Source organism: Mytilus edulis, chromosome 7 (genome assembly GCF_963676685.1).
Source record: "Mytilus edulis chromosome 7, xbMytEdul2.2, whole genome shotgun sequence".
Classification (NCBI taxonomy): domain Eukaryota; kingdom Metazoa; phylum Mollusca; class Bivalvia; order Mytilida; family Mytilidae; genus Mytilus; species Mytilus edulis.
The window spans coordinates 37,744,435-37,769,376 of NC_092350.1; the positions used below are offsets into that span (position 1 = coordinate 37,744,435).

At 31.7% G+C, this 24,942-nt stretch overlaps 1 protein-coding gene across 13 annotated transcripts in view; it reads right to left on the bottom strand.

Moving 5' to 3' along the window:
- Window positions 1-24,942, bottom strand: part of LOC139482654 (TNF receptor-associated factor 6-like) — a 51,879-nt gene that overhangs the window by 20,588 nt on the left and 6,349 nt on the right. For 5 of the 13 annotated variants that reach the window (XM_071266643.1, XM_071266639.1, XM_071266651.1 and 2 more), the window contains 3 exons: window positions 3,211-3,521; window positions 2,631-2,790; window positions 609-770 (listed from right to left, as the gene is read on the bottom strand). In XM_071266643.1, the coding sequence (XP_071122744.1) occupies window positions 609-770; window positions 2,631-2,790; window positions 3,211-3,437 (549 nt within the window). In that variant the 5' untranslated portion in view covers window positions 3,438-3,521. Of the gene's footprint in view, window positions 1-608; window positions 771-2,630; window positions 2,791-3,210; window positions 3,522-5,331; window positions 5,358-7,308; window positions 7,540-10,002; window positions 10,272-12,949; window positions 13,050-13,976; window positions 17,094-24,942 lie in introns of those variants that run through there. The other 8 variants (XM_071266644.1, XM_071266642.1, XM_071266641.1 and 5 more) reach the window with 8 other exon arrangements.

Sequence of the window (24,942 nt, forward strand, 5' to 3'; positions counted from 1 at the left end):
CAACCAGTTGTCTGATTCATCTGAAAATTTCAGGGAAGATAGATCTTAACTTGATAAACAATTTTAACACCCCCCCCCCCGACCCCCCCCCCCCCCCCCTTGTCAGATTTGCTCTAGATGCTTTGGTTTTAGAGTTATAAGCAAAAATCTACATTTTACCCCTATGTTCTATTTTTAGCCATGGTGACCATCTTGGTTGGTTGGGTCACGCCACACAGTTTTTAAACTAGATACCCCAATGATGATTGTGACCAAGTTTGGTTCAATTTGGCCCAGTAGTTTCAGAGGAGAAGATTTTTGTAAAAGTTAACGACACCGGATGACTCCGGACACAAAGTGATGAGAAAATTTCACTTGGCCCTTTGAGCCAGGTGAGCTAATAAATATAAACAATTCACCAAAATGTCAGGAAAACTGCTCAAAGCATTTTTGAGTTATTGACTAAAAACTGGAAAATCCCCTTTTTGAAAAGAATAAAACCCAATGACTCTGAAACATAAAATTTAAAATTTATAAAAATGGAAAGGGAGCTCATGTCAATATATATAAAGAATTCACTAAAGTTTCATGCAAAATGTTTCCTTGTTGTCACCTGTTCTATCAATTACCTGTTCTCTTTCTGCTGTCACCTGTTCACCACATTTACAACAGACAATTTTCCGTTTAGTACAGATCTGAGATAGATGATGAGGTAAGTCTTTACGTAGTAATATATCACTACATTCATTAGGACATGGAATTGGCACATAACCACACACTTCTAAATGTTTCTGCAGAAAAAGAAAAAAAATGACTTCAGGAGATAACAAACAACACTTTATATTGCAAGGTCAATTTTCAAGTGTGAAAAAATTTAATGAAAAATTTAAATTTGTACAAATAAAAATACCAAATTTAATGCAATCAACAATTTTCTAACTATCACTGTTCTACAGAAATAATTAATACAACAGTTCATTATATTTTCTCCTTTGTTTCAAATTAACAAGCTATTTATAAGACTGTGATAAATTGATGGAACTTTAAAAAAAAAAATAAGTAAAATAAATTACAGGTCCATGTCCTTGTTTTTGCAATATTATCATGATTATCTGAAAAATTTGTGGAAAATGATACTCTTTCAATTTTTTCATTTTCGAAGGGCATTTTCTTTTTCAAAGAGAATGAAAAACAACAAGGATTTTTATAAGATTTTCAAAAATTGTTTTTTAAACTTAGAAGATGTAATACAAGTAACTGTTGAGCTACAGCAAACTAAATTTTTTTGCAGAGGTGTGATCCTGAACAGTAGAGCAAGTATGGACACAACATTTAAGGGCATAGGATACACATACTGGGGAGGTAATGACATTGCTAGCGTAAATTGTTATTTTGGCAACGTCAAACTATGACTTATCAGGAAAAGATTCAGTTTTCAACGGATTTTTATCATTCAAACTTATATCAAACTTGAAAACGAGTTCATGGACCCATCTTTTTTAAAATGCCATTTGGTTTGATTACGCAAGAAGATTATGTGTGCCAATTTTCATGAAAACGTAAACAGTGCAATTTTTCTTAATTTGATAAATATACAGCAAAAAATTGTGTTTTTTTTTTCATTTATGAACATTTGATAAATATGGGTTATTTCTGAAAAAAATGTATTAATTTTTAGATACTTATAAAATACAGAAATTACAAACTTATAATTTAACAAAAAATAATTTGTGTTTATCGTTTAAAACAAAAAAAGTTATGTCTTTCTTTCGAAAGCGAAAAATAAGGCCACAAATCCTAATTTTAAGCAAAAATACAAAATTTCTACCTCATTTTACTAAAAAAAAGTAGCACATGAAGGTATATTTTTTATTACATATTTAATTTAATCAGGTAAAAAATAGTCTATATGGAAATTTTTATCAAAACTGTATCGTATGCCCTTAAGCTTAAACCAGCTCTGAATTTGGTTGTGATTGAATATTCAAAATGAGATTATTACTACACCAATGACCAAGGGTCAATTGAAACAAAAATGACTTTGAACTTTTAACTGATCATCAATGACATGATACATGATAAAGGCTTAAGCATTGTTATAATAAACAAATTAGTCATGATGAAATAGGAGAGTTCCAAGATAGCTTTTGTGTCACTTTGGAGTTTGAAAAAATCATCTCACACCTATGCATCTTGCACAAAGGTAAATTAAGCAAATGGAATGATTTTAACAGACTTCCTCCTGGAAAATTCAACCATAATTCTATTATAACAACCTCACTCTGTTATAAACCAAAAGCTACAATATGGTATCATTACCCATAAGCATGATAAGTTGATATATCAATTATATGGTCATTTTTATAAATTTCTGAACACTGAATTTTTCGAAAAAAACTAAAGAATTTTCTTATCCCAGGAAAAGATTACCTTAGCCATATTTGGCACAACTTTTTGGGAATTTAATGGTCCTCAATGCACCTCATTTTTGTACTTGTTTGGCTTCATAACTTTTTTTATCTGAGCGTCACTGATGAGACTTATGTAGACGAAACGCACGTCTGGCGTATTATATATCATATTATGTGTGCAAAATTTGGCATTGAAACTGTAAAATAACTGAAACACCAATCTTAAATAATTGTACTTACAGGTAATTGCTTTAGAACTTCTATCACTTTACAGCCTTCTTTGGATTTGGGACATTTAACTTGTAAACTAAGGATTTCACGTTTGGCAAAATTATCTGGAAACACTTGGTCTCTTATCACAGTTGTATTATCTACAGGACAACGTTGTTCACCAGACTCACTGCAAATATTATTGAAAAAATATTGAAGTTTTCACAACTCCTCAAATTTACAGAATTAAACTTTTTTCTCATGTACTTTTATAAAACACTACAGGTTTTGTTTAAAATATTTCATTTCAGTGTGACATAGTCATATAATGTCAGTAAATTTAAAAATAAAATGGAAAAACATCAAATCTTAACTGGACAGACACCCAGAATTTCCATGTCCCCTGCAACGCGTTGCACGCATGGCAATAAGTGATTTGAAAATTTATATATCAATAGATATGATAAATTCATGTTGTGCTTAGAAACATCTTTTTATCAAAAGAAAAAGATTACATTTTTTTTATACATAATGTAAAATAATAAATGTAAGAAAGACAACTCCTTTCAAATTATAAACAGAAAAGTATATTTTGGAAAATGAAAATTACCTTAACCACCTGTGTATACATTTATGACAAAATCTGTGTCCACAAGGTGTTTGAACTGGGTCACGTAAAATAAGTAAACAAATTGGACAGTCATATTTGTCATCTTTTAAGTTCACAAATTCAAAGTCATAACCGTCTTCCGGTTCGGTAAGAAAATTAACATTTGATGAGTAACTTCCAGAATCTCCGTTGTTCTTTGGTTCTAATGTGTCGAACACACTGGCCATCTGACCTTGATCATCATATTTATGTTAGGAATCATAGGTATGGTTACACAGGGACATAATACACCTTTTCTTTGTATGATGTTTCTGAAAAATAAGAAATAGTTATATAGTGTTGATACTTAACTGTATGTATACATGTTCATATAAAACATTTTAAACATTCTTTTGTTACATCTTCTGACATTGGACTCGGACTTCTCTTGAACTGAATTTTAATGTGTGTATTGTTATGCGTTTACTTTTCTACATTGGCTAGAGGTATGGGGGGAGGGGGGAGATCTCATAAACATGTTTAACCCCGCTGCAATTTTGTGCCTGTCCAAAGTCAGGAGCCTCTGGCCTTTGTTAGTCTTGTATGATTTTTATTTTAGTTTCTTGTGTATAATTCAGAGTTTAGTATGACGTCCATTATCACTGTACAAGTATACATATTTTTTAAGGGGCCAGCTGAAGGACGCCTCTGGGTGCAGGAGTTTCTCGTACATTGATTGAAGACCGATTGGTGGCCTTCGGCTGTTGTCTACTCTATGGTCGGGTTGTTGTCACTTTGACACATTTCCCATTTCCTTTCTCAATTTTATTTATGCTTACATTGTATATATATGTGTAAGAGTCAACACTGTATATGATATACATTTATATATTAATATAACAAAACATGCTTTTTCTTTTTCCCCATTACAAATTTATATTCAAATAAGGGACATGAAAATTTCATGAGCAACTTTTCGGACTATTCAAAAATCTCTTAGACAAGTAAATATGTTCAAACTACTTGTAATAGAACAATCAGTAGCGACAAGTCAATAACATTCCTGGTAAGTACTAAGTATGGAGAGTCACTGAGGATCCAGAAATTTCAGAGGGGCCAACTGCCTGCTTAAGAGGAGGCCTGCTCCAGTAATTCCTTAGTGATTCCATAAATAATGATCAACTAAATTGTTCCCATTGTTCCCACAAAAGGGGGGGGGGGTGGTTGCCCCCTGGAAAACCCTCTAAATCTGCCTCTGAGAGGTGTCTCATTGGTACTCATACAACATCTTCTTTAATAATATCTATATATAGTACTCGTCTTTGTACTAGTTTTTTTACACACCACACCCTTGTAAATAAAACCACACAAAAGCTACCTACTGATTTTTATCCAATTGAAGATTTCAATACCACATTGCTCATTGTAATCTTTTTCAATACAGGTATCTTAGTACATAAAGAGGTTATAACACTACTTCCAATTTTTCCGCATGAATAATCAAATCTACTCATGTTAAAACTTAAATACCTTTTACCATACATCTAATACTATGTTCTCAATTAAAAAGTCATCTTAATTTACAGTGAATTATTGTAATTTTTTATATAATATAAAAATAGAATACTTTACTATTCATTTCGTGTCGTGTAAGTTTTCATAAAAAGAATATGATGTAGTAAAACCTGATTGAAGTTGATAATGATACGGGTTTGGTCCTTTAAAGATGATGACTAAATTTTACAACAAGATTGCTCACTAATTTATACATCTCTCTAGAATTTGAAACAGAGAAAAAACAAGCACCATGCATTGTTTAAAACAAACGACAAAGTAGAATTAGACAAAAGTTCATTCCAAATGCAATTGCTGAGATTATTGCAACATATGTATACATAAATGTATTGAGCATACTTGCAGAGAAAAAAAAGATAACCATGATAAGTGACAGATCTGGAAATGTTTTCCATTGCACATTTTCTTAATTTGAAGCTCAGTCACACATTTAAGGAGCTTTGATTTTTAGATGCTAAGACAATTGCAATAAATCATAAATGCAAAAATTTCTACTTTTATTTCAAAAAAAGAATGAGAGCAAGTGACAAATGTGTTATAAGGTATATAAAACTTAATAGTACCCACTATCTTAAAGCTCTGGTTTGTTATAGCTGCTGAGAAAAAACGGACTTAATTATGACTTAATAAATTTATACATCAATGTGAGGAACATAAATTTAACCTGCAAACAGGAAGTAAACAAATGATGGATCTGACAAATATATAATATGGCATATATAGGTAATCTATATATAGGTAATGTTTATATTAATAACAAATATACCCCCTTCTAAATAAAAAAAACACACACTGGAACATGTCAACTGCATAACTGATCTTGATTGATTTTTATGTTCAAAGTCATTAAGATTAAGATTTTTAAGATTTTACATCATGTACCACACACTTGGTATTATCAAGGACAATGAAAATGAGGTATGCAAGTTTGACCTGTAAACCTTACAACTGTACTATACACCAAATATAGCTGACACATATATATAGCTTATGCTAAGTTATAGTATGCAAGAAACAGACCTAATCATGAAAACTTGATGCTGACCATAGCTTATAGTATCTGTATGCAAGAAACTGACCTAAATATGAAAATTTGATGTTGACCCATGAGCCATGAAAATGTTCAAGGTCAAATTAAACCTACCAGAATAGCATGTACACATTACATTCATTCCATAAACCATATACTGTACTTGTAGTATCTGAGAAAAGTATCAAATCATGAAAATCTAACATTGAACATTGAACCATGAAATTGAGGTCACGGTCAAATGAACACTTCCAAATGAGCATATAAACTATTATATACACTAAACAAGATTGCAGGCCTGGTCTAGCTAACAACAAACGTGTTTGTATTGAGGTATCAGTAGAACAGAGGAAGTAGGCGTGTTATTTTACAAATAAAAAAAGCAACCACACATAACAACTCATCACATACCTAAATATGAAGTTATTCTGTTCAGTAGTACAAGAGAAATGTGTGACTTAAAATTTAAAGTCCATTTATTGAAATATCAAAGTATAGGCAAACAGGAAGTACAAAATAAAGGTGTCAGACTGATCTGAAAAATACTCACAAGTTACAACTTATAACTTTCAATTGTTGCTGACCAAATGCAAAATCAAATTCTGTTCTGTAGTCTAGGGAAATGTGTGATGAAAAAATATTCAAGTACATTGAACAATTTGAAATTATTAGTATCGGGTTTCTAACAGATCAGAAAAGTTGTCCAACGTTGCAAAGTATTATTGAAAAGCTGCTTATATATAGGCTTCACCATTGAAACTTTACCTTGATCACTGATCTATGACAATAAGGTTAAGGTCAGGTGAACCCTGACTGAGTGACAGACATGTGGAAATTATAATGATTCTATATCCCAAATATAGTTAACATTGAGAAAGGAAATGGGGAATGGGTCAAAGAGACAACAACCCATCCAAAGAGCAGAAAACAGTCCAAGGCTATTATTAGTCTTCGACACAGCGAGAAAATGCCACACCTGAGGCTGGCTGTTTTTTTAGAGAAAATCATGGGATCAAAAGACTATAATTATATGTAAGTTTCTTAGGCAGCTGCTGAACCATGAAAATGAGGTTACAGACAATCCACATAAAACAAATGGAATCTTCATACAGATACCATGAGGCATTTGTATACAAGATACAAAGTTTCCACATCTTCTACTGTCTGAAATACTAAGCTTTATATAAATAGGTTTACACCATTAGAACCCATATGCTGAGCTCCAGTCATGCTTTAATGATTCCCTATATAATCACCCAACTTTGTCCCACAAAAGGCACTCCCTGGATCCGTCTATGTTGTTAATGAGCATTTGTTTCATTGGATCATTGAACTCTATACAACATGGAACACTTCTCTGTTTAACCTACTCGGTTCATTCTAACAAATTTAAAGTTTAATTGATACCCAGTCAATTTATCACCCTCAACATGTTACATGACATTTTTGGGTCAATCTCAATAACATAAGTAAAGTGTTGGCGTAAATATAATTTCAATATAGTTTCCACTTACCAGTAATCTAAATACAGATTTTGGAAATTCTGTTCCTATAACTGCTTATCAAGTAAATATTTATATAGATGTATAAAATATTGGCAAATTATGCAAAGTTTATGACTGTCGAGTCAAGGCACTGGAAATCATGTGCTATTGCTTACCAACAAGGACAATTTATGTGACTATGTTTTGTAAAGAACTTTTTACAAATGAATTGTGACGGCTATCATTCAAAATATGTTTGATAATTTTCAGCTGGATACAAACAAGGAAGTGATCTGGATAACGGACTGGGTAATTTCAGAGCGTTTCTCACTTAAATCAATTTTTTTCTCTCTTCTTATTATGCAACATTAGATGCAGTTAATCAAAGAAAGACATTTAAAACATTGTAAATAAAAATTCATCTTCGCTTTTTTGGTTGTATATTGGTATGACGTTGGCGTTGTTATCGTCCGAAGACATTTGGTTTTCGCACTACATGTATAACTTTAGTAAAAGTAAATAGAAATCTATGAAATTAAACACAAGGTTTATTACCATAAAATGAAGGTTGGGATTGATTTTGGGAGTTTTGGTCCCAACAGCTTAGGAATTAGGGGCAAAAAAAGGTCCCAAATAAGCATTTTTCTTGGTTTTTGCACAATAACTTTAGTATAGGTAAATAGAAATCTATGAAATTTTAACACAACAGTTTAGGAAATTGGGGCTAAATGGGTCCAAAATTAAACTTTGTTTGATTTCATCAAAAAATGAATTATTGGGGTTCTTTGATATGCCAAATCTAACTGTGTATTTAGATTCTTAATATTTGGTCCTGTTTTCAAATTGGTCTACATTAAGGTCCAAACGGTCCAAAATTAAACTTAGTTTGACATGTACTTAGATTTTTGATTATGGGCCCAGTTTTCAAGTTGGTCCAAATCGGGGTCCAAAATTAAACTTTGATTGATTTTCACAAAAATTGAATATATGGGGTTCTTCAATATGCTGAATCTAACCATGTATTTAGATTTTTAATATTTGGGCCCGGTTATCAAATTGGTCCACATTGAGGTCTTAAGGGTCTAAAATTGAACATTATTTGATTTCATCAAAAATTGAATTCTTGGGGTTCTATGATATGCTGAATCTAACCATGTATACTGACCGACTTTAGAAATGCAACACTAGATTAATTTTGTGTTATTTTTGAATGAATGTGTCACCGTCAAAAGCGATGACTGCCTGTTACAAACGCCAAAATGATTGTCAGAAAGGTCAACAAATTCTGTCTGACATGTTTTGGGTTCTGATTTACACCTTCTGATTTTGCATTTGTTCAACCCATTTATTGGTTTTGGCAGTTATGCGGTTGGAACTTGAGGGCTTTAAAGGTTTTTCTTCAGTCGATTCTTTGGCAATTCAGTTGATGGGGAAACATTTATGGCATGAATCTGTACTCAATGTCACTCGGCAATTTGAATAGCATTTGACGTTGCAGCCGTAAACATGTCTGGCAAGTGACGTTGCGAAATCAAATTCAGACAAGTTTCATTGTCACTACACGTTGATCTGTTCATTGATGGCCAGTAACAAATCTTGTCTACTTGTATCGTTGTCGGAAGGACAGTAAGAGGAGTTTCTGAAGTCATACAGTATGGTTGCAGCACGTTTATGTTTTCATGTTTGCAGTATTCTTAAGGGCTAATTCAGTTTTTTATTTCTCAGTCTTGTCAAAATGGAGATGCAACATTTTTAAACTGAATTAAGTGAGGCCAAGGATTGAAAGAACTGTTTCACAAAGCAAAAAAACTGAAAAAATCATTCAGGGGTCCAAAATTTCGCTTTAGAAAATTTGTGCAACTTCAAAAATTCGGTATGTTCAAGAACCACAGTTAAGTCAGATTTTGATTTTTTGTAATGAGAAAGAAGTATGATAAGCATGAAAAGAAGTAATAAGAGAATCAAACAAGATTTGGTAAAAAAATCAACAACATGAGTGTTGCGTTTCTAAAGTCGTTCAGTATATTTAGATTTTGGATATTGGACCATTATAGGTAAATGTCCATAATTTAAAATTTTTAAGTTTTTAAGTTTCAGTTCTGTGTCAGAAACCTATGTTGTGTCAACTATTTAATCACAATCCAAATTCAGAGCTGTATCAAGCTTAAATGTTGTGCCCATACTTGACCCAACTGTTCAGGGTGCGACCTCTGCGGTCGTATAAAGCTGTGGCACAGTGCCCTGCAGAGCATCTGGTTATTATCTGCATTCCATATAACATGTATAATGCAATAACTTTTAATAAAAGATACTTGTATGTATATGCAATCATTAGGTTCTAAAAAAGATTCTTTGATCAAACAGAAACATCATGATGAAGTTTTGTCAAATTTTAAATTTGGACTAAAGCATACTAATGTTATTGTTTTTTTGGGTGTTTTTTTTTCCTAAAAAAACAAATGTTGTGCACATTAAAATAGCATTCCTATGTATATTTTTCTATCAGTAGGCTACTTCAGAAATAATGCAGATGTACGAAGGAAGTATCTGAACATATACTTTCCTGAGATATTTAAAATATATAAAATTAACCTTTTTATAATTTAAAAAAAAAAATTTACTTGTAGAAAACAATCAAATGTATGCAAAGACAAAAAAATATTTTTCACAGCACCAGTAAGCTAAATTAAATGAAAAGAAATATTGCAATGAATAATATACTACCTTATTGATTGTACAAATTCCAACATCAGTTTAATAATATACTGTACTTCCTAGTTGTCAATTTCAATCAGGTCGAGCTAATCATAGCTTGTATTAAATATAACGCACTTGTTTCATTGCACTCACTTGCAGTACAACTTAAACATTGCTTTTGCAACCAGAACCTCAGTTTATGAAAATGCATTAGAATTCAGAAAAGGTGTATGAATAATAAAGGAGATATCAACGATCCTTCTACGTATTTGATTCAAGTTTGAGGAATTTCATTTAACATGACCTCAAAGATATCTTCCTATTAGGAAATTTAACATAACAATAACTGTAATCATCCATGTAACATATAATGTTGTAAGTTTTAATTCTATTCAATAATTACTTATATTTTCTTTTGTTTATATACCCTTTGAATTAAGAAAAAAAGATGTTTTTTCAAAAATTCTGCTTTCCTAAAACTATTTATAGGTATGATCATGCATAAGATATACAAATATGGCAGTCCTGAAACCATAAAAAATCTTTACATTAAATCCCTTTAAAATATTTTTGGAACTTGTGGTCTTCAATCAAATCTATCTCACATTTAATTTATTCATTGTGACATTGCAGTAACATTTTGTTGACCTTCATCACAGAATCTTTTTCAAAAGGTAATATTTGTGCAGACATGGCAGAGAAGGAATCTGAAGTGTGCAGACATGGCAGAGAAGGAATCTGAAGTATGCAGTCATGGCAGAGAAGGAATCTGAAGTGTGTAGTCATGGCAGAGAAGGAATCTGAAGTATGCAGTCATGGCAGAGAAGGAATCTGAAGTGTGCAGACATGGCAGAGAAGGAATCTGAAGTGTGTAGTCATGGCAGAGAAGGAATCTGAAGTGTGTAGTCATGGCAGAGAAGGAATCTGAAGTGTGCAGACATGGCAGAGAAGGAATCTGAAGTGTGCAGTCATGGCAGAGAAGGAATCTGAAGTATGCAGTCATGGCAGAGAAGGAATCTGAAGTGTGCAGTCATGGCAGAGAAGGAATCTGAAGTGTGCAGTCATGGCAGAGAAGGAATCTGAAGTGTGTAGTCATGGCAGAGAAGGAATCTGAAGTGTGCAGTCATGGCAGAGAAGGAATCTGAAGTGTGCAGTCATGGCAGAGAAGGAATCTGAAGTGTGCAGTCATGCAGAGAAGGAATCTGAAGTGTGCAGTCATGGCAGAGAAGGAATCTGAAGTGTGCAGTCATGGCAGAGAAGGAATCTGAAGTGTGTAGTCATGGCAGAGAAGGAATCTGAAGTGTGCAGTCATGGCAGAGAAGGAATCTGAAGTGTGTAGTCATGGCAGAGAAGGAATCTGAAGTATGCAGTCATGGCAGAGAAGGAATCTGAAGTGTGCAGACATGGCAGAGAAGGAATCTGAAGTGTGCAGTCATGGCAGAGAAGGAATCTGAAGTGTGTAGTCATGGCAGAGAAGGAAACTGAAGTGTGTAGTCATGGCAGAGAAGGAATCTGAAGTGTGCAGTCATGGCAGAGAAGGAATCTGAAGTGTGCAGTCATGGCAGAGAAGGAATCTGAAGTGTGCAGTCATGGCAGAGAAGGAATCTGAAGTGTGCAAACACGGCAGAGAAGTAATCTGAAGTGTGCAGTCATGGCAGAAAAGGAATCTGAAGTGTGCAGTCATGGCAGAGAAGGAATCTGAAGCAGGTAAATTAAGGAAATATATTTTTTCTGACACAGAAAATTTCAAAGGAACAATATTTTTTTTTCCCTTTTGATTTAAACTTTCAGAAAAATAATCTCATAAAACAACTTCTTACTTTCATATTTTGAGCAAAGCGGGATGAATCTTTATTGGATACAATGTTAAAGTTCTATTTGTGCACAACTTAAAAACATAATTTTCACATTTGTTTTTTACCATGCATCTCTTAATTATTTTTTTTTAAGTTGACCACTGACTTGCTTAAAAATATCAAAACATATATATATAAAACACCAAACTAAGATAAGGTTTTTCTTTTCCAATTCTTGATATTTACTCATCTCAGAAAATATGATCAGAGACATATATACTTTAGTATACATGTACATTTGTGTACATGTATTGTCTCTGATATGATCACTATATTGGTGAAAGACTTTTAAGCATTACATCTCTTTAGTCTCACTTACATGACACAGTTAAAGGCTGTGAGAGCTTGTTTTTTTATATCTGATACACATTTCACCATTAAAACATGAAAATAGCCAAAATTCAAAAAGCATAATAACTTCAACCACCCCACAAATTGGTTTACAGTACATACTGTATATGATTAAACATGTCATTTTTTATATCAGACCCTATATCATCCCTAGGTTATGATATCAGCCTGAGAGCCGACAGGGATGATTTTGAGCATGGGCTGATAAGGGGTCTGATATGAAAAATGACATGTTATGTTCTTTTTATCATTTATTTCAACAGAAGACATTCAGACAAAAACTATTTTCAAAACTTTGAAAAAATGGTTTTGTTGTAATATATATTGGTTTGCATTTTTTAATATAATTTCCTGATTCCTAATATTTTTTTTGTATCCAACTTTGTTATGTTTTACACAAAGAAACGTACCAGTGGGGTATATTTTCAGGAATTTGCAGAATAACATTGAAATGTCAGCCATTAACGTTACAGGAAAGCAGTTGATATGAATCAGAAGCAGTTGATAACAAAAGTCATATTACACGGATGGGCTAAGTCAATTCTTCAAATTTAATTAATAAATGTATGTACAAATAAGTTTTATCATGGGGTACAATTATACCATTATTTTGAATTTCTATAAGTATTTTTTAAATATATATATATTAACTCTAAAATAGAAATATACATTATACAGTCCACAGTATCCAAATAAAAGCTCACCGTGTGAAAATTACTTAGAAATTATATTTTGATCACTTAAATTTCAAAATACTTGTAACTTACATTTCACATCCACATCCAACAAAACAATACAACTTCAAGAGTTCTAAGCAAACAACTTCCACTTTCAACATCTATTTTAAGCAAAGTCAGTTCATTCAAACTGATATAAGGATGAGAAAATCAACACTTTTGAATTATCCTTTTTGTAAGGAAAATCATAACTTAATTATTGATAAAAAAAATACTCATTTAATATCTCCATTTTAACTTAATCTTATTAAGATTAAAACAATTATTCACAAATATAAATTTAGTATAAGGATATCTTTTTTTTTTTCAAATGTGATAGTTTTATCACAATCTAAGGTTGTATAAAGGTCAAATGTTATCATATAATCTTCAGCCATATAATAACAATACCAAGTAATATTGAAATTCATAAATTAATTCCAAGAACTGATTCAAAATTATAATTTTCATCTTACATGTAAATACAAGTGCACATGTATTGTGTATTTTTAAGGCAATGTGATGAATTTATTTGATAGATCCATGCTCTGGACTAGTCAGTGCTCAGACATGTCATGAATGTAATAATAACAGAGAACTGAAAGAATATCATACAGGAGCATGAGAAAAGACTGCATGATCTGATGTGAATCAAAATAATGTTTAATGAACAACTGCTTCCTAAGGGCTGTGACCTAGCACTTTGAAAATGAGGCTCAACATGTTGGTCTTGTACAAAGCAGGGTTTCTAGTTATATTAAACTTACATGTTCTTATCCTGATATGCCTCTTATATTTGAAGCTGGACATTAAAAAAACTAATTAGTTTTTTTTCAGTGGTGGCATTGCAGACATGCACATTAAAAGTTCAAAAAGACTTAGAATTTCATAACTATTGCAAATAAAATTGAGAAAGGAAGCGGGGAATGTGTCAAAGCGACAACAACCTGACCATAGAGCAGACAACAGCCAAAGGCCACCAATGGGTCTTCAATGTAACAAGAAACTCCCGCACCTGTAGGCGTCCTTCAGCTGGCCCCTTAAAAAATATGTATACTAGTACAGTGATAATGTTTACCTTAATTTTGGTTAGCTTCAACTGCATACCATCAATTATGTCTTTGATCAATTTGTTAATACTGAAGCTACATGCAGAAAGTTGGTGTCTACACCCAAAAAAATCTTCAGTAGGTAATTCCCAATTTTATGTTTACAGGAAGGTTTAGTGTTAAAAATAAATAAATAGTCATAGTTATGGTTTTGGTTATCAATAAGTATAGTCAATCCCCAAAAAGTCATCGCACTTATAAATATTCTAACAGTAATATAGGATCTTCGAAGTTTTCTTCAAAGGTTGTACAGTACATTGTCCCAATACAAATTGTACCCAAATATGTCACCAACATCTTTAACAGATAATACTACTGGATTAAGCCCACACTATGACACACTAATACACACAACAACAACAGTCATTAGACACATTACACTTTTCCCCCCTCAAGAATGTCTTAAGAATCTTAAATCCTAAAGATTTTTGTTGACTGACACATATATGCAAATCATGTTGGCAAAAAAAAAATAATTTTTGTATTGCTTGTAGCAGATGCTTGACTCAGTCATGAAAGTAACCATTATAAATCCAAACAGATGACAGATGTTATCAATCCATATAATGTAGCCATGTTATGCAATTTTCACATAACTTATAAAGAAACAATCAAAGAAATATTTCATTTAAAGATGATTTAAACAGCCAACTAATTTAACAGGAATCGGATCACTACAACCTACTTTTACAAATATTTGTAAAAAATCTATAATTGAATAAAACAGCCTTCAAGTATGTCAGTGTGAACTTTCATCTCTATTTTTTGCAAGAAAACTTCTAATATGACCCTGAATATCAATTCTGTCAACAGGGGGGTACAAAAGAGAGTATTTCTGCTAGAAAAAGATCTCTCTGATTATCATATTGTTATTATTTCATTTATATAAGGAAATTCCCCCTTGAGTGATTTGTATTTCATTGCAATTGACAAAAATACAATACTGCAGATTCAGTATTATATCCATTGATTAAAAAGTACAGGAAACACTAGAGGTGAACAGAAGTTCCCTGTACAAATTTAACTCACATTTTGATTGGCCAAATAAATGACCAATCAATGTTTGATTGAAAAACAGAAAGTCACATGCATTCTTCCTTTAACATTGTTATTTATATTTTTTTTTGTATTTAAAACAAATAACATCCTCTCCTTTTATACTTTAATCTTGAGGATGCATTTGACACTTCTTCATGTGATTTATTAAGTAACAAATGACTTTTTCCAATTAAAACTAAGAAACAATCAATTGGCTAAAAGGAATGCAATTTCATACTGCTTAATAACTTCACAAGCAAGAAAACTGATGTACTAAATAGAAAACTGTCTGTTATTGCATAGTGCTGAAGCAAAGATGAGTCTTCCATACTATTTATACAAAATTCTTTATTTAATCCACATAGTTTTAATTTGTTAAGAAAGCTGACAAAAGTGTTCAAAAACGTAGCAAAATCCTTAGTTCCATTCCACATTTGTTCTAAATCAATATTCCCTCCTTACCAAATTTATAACATGATCATGATGATAAAACTCTCAATTAATTGCTACAATAACCGGATTTAAAATCGGATGCTCTTGCAAATTATATCACATGTATTTATTCTGATAAAGTTATAATACAACATGTTGAAGAAAATCTTCATGCTTTATTTCTGCTAATATACAATTCTGCCAAACCTTAAATTTAATAAACATGCAAATGGAAATCCACATTAAGTTTTTAATTATTTTCTCCATTTTTAATCAAATTTACTTTAATCATTCTGGTTCAGCTAAATATGTCATTGTAATATATTTTACGTTATTGAATGAAGTATATATTTACTTTGCAATGAGGAAGTCTATCTTATTGGTCTACTATCTTTCGTACTAAATCAGGAAGTATAGATAAAAATAAGATGTTTTCTCCACAAATAAACTGGCCTTATATTTATAAAGGACAGGTCAATATGTGGCTGTTACATATGGATGCAGAGAATGAATCAGCCCTAATATTTAATCATGTCATGATGATCATGCTCAACCATATTCAATATACATTTAATGCCATAACTCTAGATTTATACATGTAACTTTGTTAGTCAGTGTATTTGTTTGTTAAAATATAATTTTCTTGCTTCTTCAAGAGTTATCTTCCTTTATAACAGAGCTAGTATATATTCATTTGAAGTCCTAAAATGTTTTTGATAGCATGTTTTTCAATAGAAGGTCATTAAATTATAAAATCAGAAACATATCCTAAAATACTCAGTGTACAGATCTAGATAACCTAGTTTATTTTCTGTATGAAAAACCTTAATGAAAATCTTAATAATTTACAAAAGCCATGTTTAAATTGTTTTCTATAAAAAAAACTGTTAGCAAACTTTCTTAAGTTTGAAATGTGGATTATAATTAATGCATACTAAAGTTCTATACTTTGTGTCAGAATCATAGCAGTAATCTATTGTCAAGGAGACAAATTATTCTCAGAGACATCTGTTATTTAATGAATTAAAAGGAGTTAATTTGTTTTACACTATCCTCAACCAGGAAGTAAAACAACAGAAAAAAACACCTAAAAATTAAAAAACTACATGTAATTTGAATAACTATATGTAAATCTATACATATCACATGTATTTACAATGTTCTGTACAATCACTACCTGTATGAGTTTCAATAATGTCAAACAGTTTTAAGACTCAATTGAAAACTTGTATAAAATCAATGAATAGGGACCATTTTATCCAACAAATGACTATCAATTTATATAAATTATATAACATTTATGATAATTCATAAAACTAACTTTCAATCAATATTGAATACTATTATACTTTTGAACTTGTATGATCCGACTTTTAATCAAATGCTTTATAAATCACTGGGTGGCCTGATCCAAGAATAGGAAACAGCAAATGTATTACTGTGATTTCATTTATTTACATACATGGGTACCAATTTTCATGGATTGAGAAACAATTGTATTTTTTAAAGGTACAAGATTTTTTCCAAAGTCTGCATACAAGCCAATAGAAAATGTGGACTTAGTCAAAAAAATTTAATTTTGTGGTTCATCTAGACCCACTATAATTGATGTCCCATGTCAGAGTATAGACCCACTATATTTGATGTCCCGTGTCAGAGTATAGACCCACTATAATTGATGTCCCATGTCAAAGTATAGACCCACTATAATTGATGTCCCATGTCAGAGTATAGACCCACTATAATTGATGTCCCATGTCAGAGTATAGACCCACTATAATTGATGTCCCATGTCAGAGTATAGACCCACTATAATTGATGTCCCATGTCAGAGTATAGACCCACTATAATTGATGTCCAATGTCAGAGTATAGACCCACTATAATTGATGTCCCATGTCAGAGTATAGATCCACTATAATTGATGTCCCATGTCAGAGTATAGACCCACTATAATTGATGTCCCATGTCAGAGTATAGATCCACTATAATTGATGTCCCATGTCAGAGTATAGACCCACTATAATTGATGTCCCATGTCAGAGTATAGACCCACTATAATTGATGTCCCATGTCAGAGTATAGACCCACTATAATTGATGTCCCATGTCAGAGTATAGACCCACTATAATTGATGTCCCATGTCAGAGTATAGACCCACTATAATTGATGTCCCATGTCAGAGTATAGACCCACTATAATTGATGTCCCATGTCAGAGTATAGACCCACTATAATTGATGTCCCATGTCAGAGTATAGACCCACTATAATTGATGTCCCATGTCAAAGTATAGACCCGCTATAATTGATGTCCCATGTCAGAGTAATAAGGAATTTACAGTATGCTTCCATATTTTTTGTAGGTACATAAAAAAAACTCCATATAAACAACATATTCTTTGACCAGTGACCTATATTTAATGAACTCCATAGTCTGTAGCATAGATCTATAAAGTTCCACTTACTTCACTTATTGTACTTTATCAAGGGAAGCCATAAGCTTAATGACTGCCTTCCTGCACTAATAATTATAAATTTTCATACAAGTTTATCAAGGTTACAATTAACATTTTTGTAGATATACTGAGTGCCAATGATTGAATACGCAACACTTTTGTTTTTCAAAAAAATCTTATAATTTTTTTTTTATTTATATTAGAACTTTGTTTAGTTGGTTGAAAATGACTTTTAAGACAATTGTCGACAACTTTACGGTTGAGTGTTTTTTGGAACAAATGCGAGGTAAGGATTATTTTGAATGGACATAATCCGAGTTTATTGCTTTTCAACATAAGCACCATTTTCACGATTTTGTCATTTAAAGCCTTGCTAATGTCATGAAATTTCACGACCTAATTGTTAAGAAACTACAATAAACATCTGAGTAAATGCCAGGACTTTCAGACAACCAGCGACATGCAGTTTTGGGCATGACCCAATGAAGCCTTTCACTGCAAACAATAACAAGAAGACTGCAGTTGTAGCCTCTACAATAACCCAAATCATCCACAAATTCAACCAAAATGGATCATTTAATGATAAACCACATCCCGGGGGATGAGAAACGCTCAGCAAGACCGATACATTTGGTCTTTAACAGTCCAAAGGTCACGAGAGTTCAATGGTGGTCACGGTAGAAACTTTGGAGCAATTTCAGTAAAGCACCATTTGTGCAAAAATTATTAAAGAGCACCACAGTCTTTCCTTAGTGACATCTAAACTGCCGTCTGGCGTATACATCGAATTCTGTAGACCAAAAATCATTCATTATGTACAAAAACCATCAGTGGTGGTTACATAGACATTTGGCACCCTCCTTGGCCAAAAGTCATGCTTTTCGCTGGATTTTGGTCTGATCGAGCAAATTTTGCATCAGATTTGACATGGTTTAGACGATTAAAACCATCACCAATATCATAAAAGTCAGCTTGAGTTTACTTTGCGGGACAAGTGGAATAACATTCCTCGGGATCCGGGATGATCAATTCCAAAGCGCTGTTGAGATTTCGCAGAACCACAGGTTGTAACATTTTTTGTTAGGACTGAATTGATGATTCCACATTAGATGTTTTGTTTACCAATTGCGCCCGAAAGATGACAATGAAACATTTTTGTTTGATATCGAACTATTGTTAAAATTGTTAATTTTCAAAAACAATTTATTTTAAAAGATTATCATTTCTAATATAAATTAATATTATTATTAATTTTGAAAAACCAAGTGTTGCGCTTTCATTGGCACTCAGTATATAAGTTTAATCAACTTTAAATTAAGGGGTCATCCATAATTGTCAACCATTTTCCAAAGTGTACAAAACGTACACTTGGGGGGAGGGGGTTAAAAAATCAACATTTTTACAGTACGCTTTTTTTTTCCGGAATTTTAATATATCGTTTCCGTATGGAAAGTCGATTTATAAAATCGAGAATTGGCTTGGGTGTGTTTTTCTTCTTATTTCTTCTTTATTATTTTCACTTGATGATATTGATTTAGATATCATAATTCTACTCAATCGGGATTGAACGATTAAAAGATCAAATCATATGAAAACGAAATCTTTCAAAAATGTGAACTAGTAAAATTATGTAAACAAAAAGTTTGCAAGCATTTCTCAGTACCCCCGATTTTCAATTTCACCTGCTTTATTATTGATCGATATCGTTTTACTCTGTTTAATAAACAAAATTGATTGGAACACTAAATTCTTTGAATGTTTTGATTTTGACAAGACGCCATTTTGAGAAAAGATTTCAAACTGGTCCTTTGATTAATTTCCTTGTAATGCATTCCAAAATAGTAAACCAGTAAACCGGAAGTAAACTTAAATGCCTCCTTCAATTAGGAGCACCTCCATATGAAGTTTAACCTTAACTTAGAAAATATCAAATATATGTACATGTTACAGTATATATACATAAACGATAATGGTGCCATGAATGGCATATTTACAGGGACCATTTAAATAGAAATACAGGCGGGAAATTTAAAAACTCAAAATGTTTTAAAACATTAAACTTTTATTGATTGCTGTCTTCAGCTCTGATTCCATCAACAACTGTCAGTCCATACTCATGATACTTTACCAATGCAATAAAACCATGCATTTCCCTTTCTTTGATTCCTAGCATAATTTATGTGCCCCTTTGTTTATCTTTTGTATGCTCTAGGTGCCCTATTTTATTGGAGTTACCATTTCCACTGTGTGATAGGGAAAACACTAATCTTTGTACTCTTTATTCTGACAAAACACAAGCATCACAGATAGATGTCATCAAATAAAACAGTCAGCTATGTTTTAGTTTTTTTTTTCAATGCAAAGTTCTATATTAAACTAAAATATAATAGACAGGATCTTCTTTTTATTAAGAATGACTGATTCTTCTCTTGAAATCTGAAAATGGTTGATGTACACTTTTTGAGGGAGGGTGGGGGGTCTGAAAAAGTGTACGTTTTGTACACTTTGGAAAATGGTTGACAATTATGGATGACCCCTAACTTATAAATTGATCATTCTGTGAAACAAAAGATGTCACAAAGTAAGGAACCACAGAAAGACCTACAATGTAAATAAACTCATCATAGATACCAGGATTAGATTTTGTATTCATGCTAGAACTGCATTTCCTCTACAAAAGACTCATTAGATACTCTTGAATCCAAAAAAGTTAAAAGGTCAAATAAAGTACCAAGTTGAAGAGCATTGATGACAAAATTCCTAAAAGTTTTGCCAAATACAGCTAAGGTAATATACATTTGTATTCCTGAGGTAGAAAAGCCTTATATTATAGTATTTCTAAAATTCAATTTTTTTGTATCTAGTTAATTTATAAATATGACCATATCAATGATAATTCATGTTAGCACAGAAGTGCTGACTACTGGGCTATTGCTTATTCCCAAAGGAAGGATAAACTAGCCTTTTTGCAAGTTTTTGCCCAGAAAGGTATATATCTGCCATGTTTAATGCAAATACATAAAAGTGTACCACTTGCATATGGCCTAACAATTCTTGTCATGATTTGCTGGTGATTTTTACAAGTGACTACTGGAGTGGAGTTTGAGGGTCATTCATTCTTAAATATCTCTTAGTAAATGCTGTATATATTCAATAAATTATCAGATGGGTTAAACATTCAGATCTTAATGTTGTCACAGAATTTGTCAGAAATTCAAAAGCAAACACCATGTTTCACTGATATCAGCAAAAGAAACTTTCAAATAAATTTCCTGAGTTTTTCATATGCATTTAACCCTTACCAAACTTAATTTTTCCATGAACATCATTTATAAGGTGGTGGTATTTCACAAACATACACAAGGAATGACATATTCCACTGACACATATCTGAGGTGAAACATTACACATACATGTACATGTACATTATGTAACACATTGCTATATGACACACTGCCCGTGTTACAGTTTTGCTGTTAGTACGAGCATAACTTATGAATTTAACTGCAAGCAATTAATATCTCTTAAATACATGTTCAAGAACAAATATGTATAATATACATGTACATGTATACTACAATGGTTTAAAATATAATCCATTTCAGAATTACTGTCAATGAGACCTCAAGGGGGAGGGCTACTTCAATATTTAATATATTAATTGATAGGAGGTGCCGCTGGGGTTCTGTTACCCCACCCTTTTCATATAATTTAGATGTTTAAAATGTATACCTTTTCAAATATTGTGCAGGTGAAAATGTAACCTTTTCCCATATTGCTCGGGTTTCATGTGGTCTGTACATGTATGTAATGTAAGAGTGGAATACCAAAGTGCCAAAAGAAAAAAAATGGTTGATAAAAACAGCCAGGATCACCAAGAAAGATGACAGACAAAGAAGTTATAAGAACTTTATTGACTTTATCATAAATTTCTGATAGTTTCCACCCCCCCCCCCCCCTCCCCGACATATTCACATACTTTTAAGCTTAAAATGGTGACCTATTCACCCGGCACGTCCTATCACCTTTTTATATAGGAAGTACTAATATCATTTATCAAGAAATCTGGAGAACGTTTCATTTCAAAATAAAAAATCTTATTACAATGCTAAGTGCTGTAAATTTCAACAAGACAGCTGTCCAACAATACAAGATAACAAAGATACATCTAAAGATCACCAGATGCCCTTCATGGTCACAATCCAAACTTGCCATTCTCTGGATAAACTACATGCAAGACAACCTGACACATACAAAAATATAGATAAATAACAAGTAGAGAGATATATATGAAAAAATACATTACTGTCATACTAGCAAACTTTTACCAGACCAGTTATATTCAGCGTTGACATAGATCTCTCAGAAAGTTTATTTCCAAACAAAGAGTTCATTTGTCACAATAGAAAAATGTTTAGTGCAAAAAAAGTTCTTGGCATATATGTGAACATTGGCCACAATACATACAGCTTTAAATCAGATTACAGTTGTTTTTTTATCAATGATTGATGATAATTATAAGATAATTGACAAAAACATGGTAAATGTTTAATGAATAAGGAATTAATGTTATTCAAAATTAAAAAAATAAAGTTTATAGCATTCTATGTGTAAATCAGCTGCTTTGAATTATCTCTAAAGTTTTAAATGAAAATTTAGTAAAATATATGTACTTTAATGGTTTTATAGTATGAAATTCACAAAAATTAGCATCGCAGGAATAATAATGAATAAACAGTTTTTATTGATGTATAACATGTTTAAGTTTAATCAAAGGACTGAAGTACTGAACATCGGATGACAGCAAGTTCTTCTTGATGGTCACAAGCATGCGCACTTGTCTAAAAAAAAAATTGCATCTTTATACCTGAAAGTGAGGTTAATGCACAGATGTATTTTTTTTTTAGAGACAAGTTCTTGTAGTGGAAGATAAATAAATGAACATGATGAAAGGGAATTCAACATCACCGTTAAAAGTCCGTTATAACTATTATATATATATATATCAGTGTATATTGTAGTGATACAAATCAATATACATGTACTCTGGTTTATATTATATTATTATTTGTACATTCCAGCAGGGACTTTCTATACTCAGTATAGAATGTCCCTGATAACAGTTACATGTACACAATGTATACAACATGTACATTTGTATATGTATGTAATTTTCATCCATATGTATATTACTATATTCTACTAATTATTAATTTTGCAGTGCAAGTGCATTGTGGACACTCTTCGTTAATAAATTCGATTTTCTAATAGATAATTTGAGTAGGCATTCATATTTTCCCGCCTAAATTAGAGAGTCAGGACCAATAACTCTGCATGTATCTGTATACAATCTTCACCTCCTTTATAGGAGATTGTAATTGTTCTTGAGATATTCTTCCGCATGTGCATGCGTTAACACAATTTGTCTATACGTCTGCATAGATATTAATGATTTTTACTTACATACATATAAAACATTTTAATATTATCAAATTAAGTTCTAAAAACATTATTTTATGAGTATTCATTGAAGAAATGAATATATAGCAAGCAATAACGAATAACAGTCTATTATTTGAACTTGGAATTATTTTTAACTATGGAATTTGCTTGATTTCTTGTTATTGAAATTTTTAATAAATTCCATGATTATTCTGTACTGAAATGTTCTGTGCTGCGCACAACACTTTCTATTACAAAGAAAATAGTATATTTTCAATAGAATGTACTGTGCCGCGCACAACACTATCTAACCAAAATACATTGTATGGAAAGTGTTATTAACCGCTCAAAAGATCATAATACAAAATAAACATGGAATTTATAAAAAAAATTTGAACACAAGAAATTATGCAAATTCCCTAATTAAAAATAATTCCAAGTTCAAATAATAGCCTGTTGAATGTTATTTTGTACTCGATGATGTCCGCGTACCCAAAACTTATTTGCATAATGGAAATTTAGGCGATAACAATAAATCGGAATGACCTAACGGTCATTCTCTGTAACAATTAACCAACAGAAAATCACCAAGGTATGACATGTATAAAATGAGAGTGTAGTGACCAAATTGTTGCAGAACAGTTTTTATGTCATTTTTAAAAGAGGACTGAGTGTCAGTATAATTATTGTTTATGAATATATAGAATAGAGAATGGAAAAGGGAATGTCTCAAAAGAATGAAAGAGAAAACATCCCTACTAAAGAGCATAATAACAAACAAAGGCCATTGATGGTTACAGTACATTTGTATATGTATGTATTACATGTAAAATTACACAAATGTACATGCATACCAAAGGTTGTTTTAACAACTATCACTTGAGTGTGAAATGCAGGTTACAATAGTACCAATATGTTGCTGAAAAACTTAAAACAACACAAGAGAACTGCACACACAAGTGAAATTTCACTTAAGTTTCTAATAAATATGTACATGTACCTACAAATGTATAAGACCAAATCATAATATAAACCAAAATCCATCTATGTACCATGATGTCCCGTTTCTATATGTAAAATAAATTGGAACAATATTTACAGTAGTATGAACAAATTATAGTAAATGTATATTTGTGGTGGGGCATAAAAGGAAGTTTATAATTTGCACTTTCATATGATACATTTTATCTGATCTACACTTAAAAAACATGCAACTGTCTGAATGAAAAATTATTTGAGTCATTAAGTGTTTTTAAGTTTTCAATTTAAATGGTTATTTTGTCAATCAAATTTACATGATTTAACATCTATTATACAAATACAATAAATGTTCTAACAAAATGGAATTGAATAGTATTATAGATAAGCATGATAAGGTAAAAAGATAATTAGGTTTATGGATTCCCCACCTACCCTTTTATAAGTGCTCACCTATCAACAGCATGTATCATGTAGGTTTTTTTTTAAATAACTTTAATAGTTACAATGTAAGTGCCAGTCTGCCTAAGAATCAGGCAGTGGTGAAAACATGACCAAAAAAACCCACCCTATTTGACATTGATTTCAG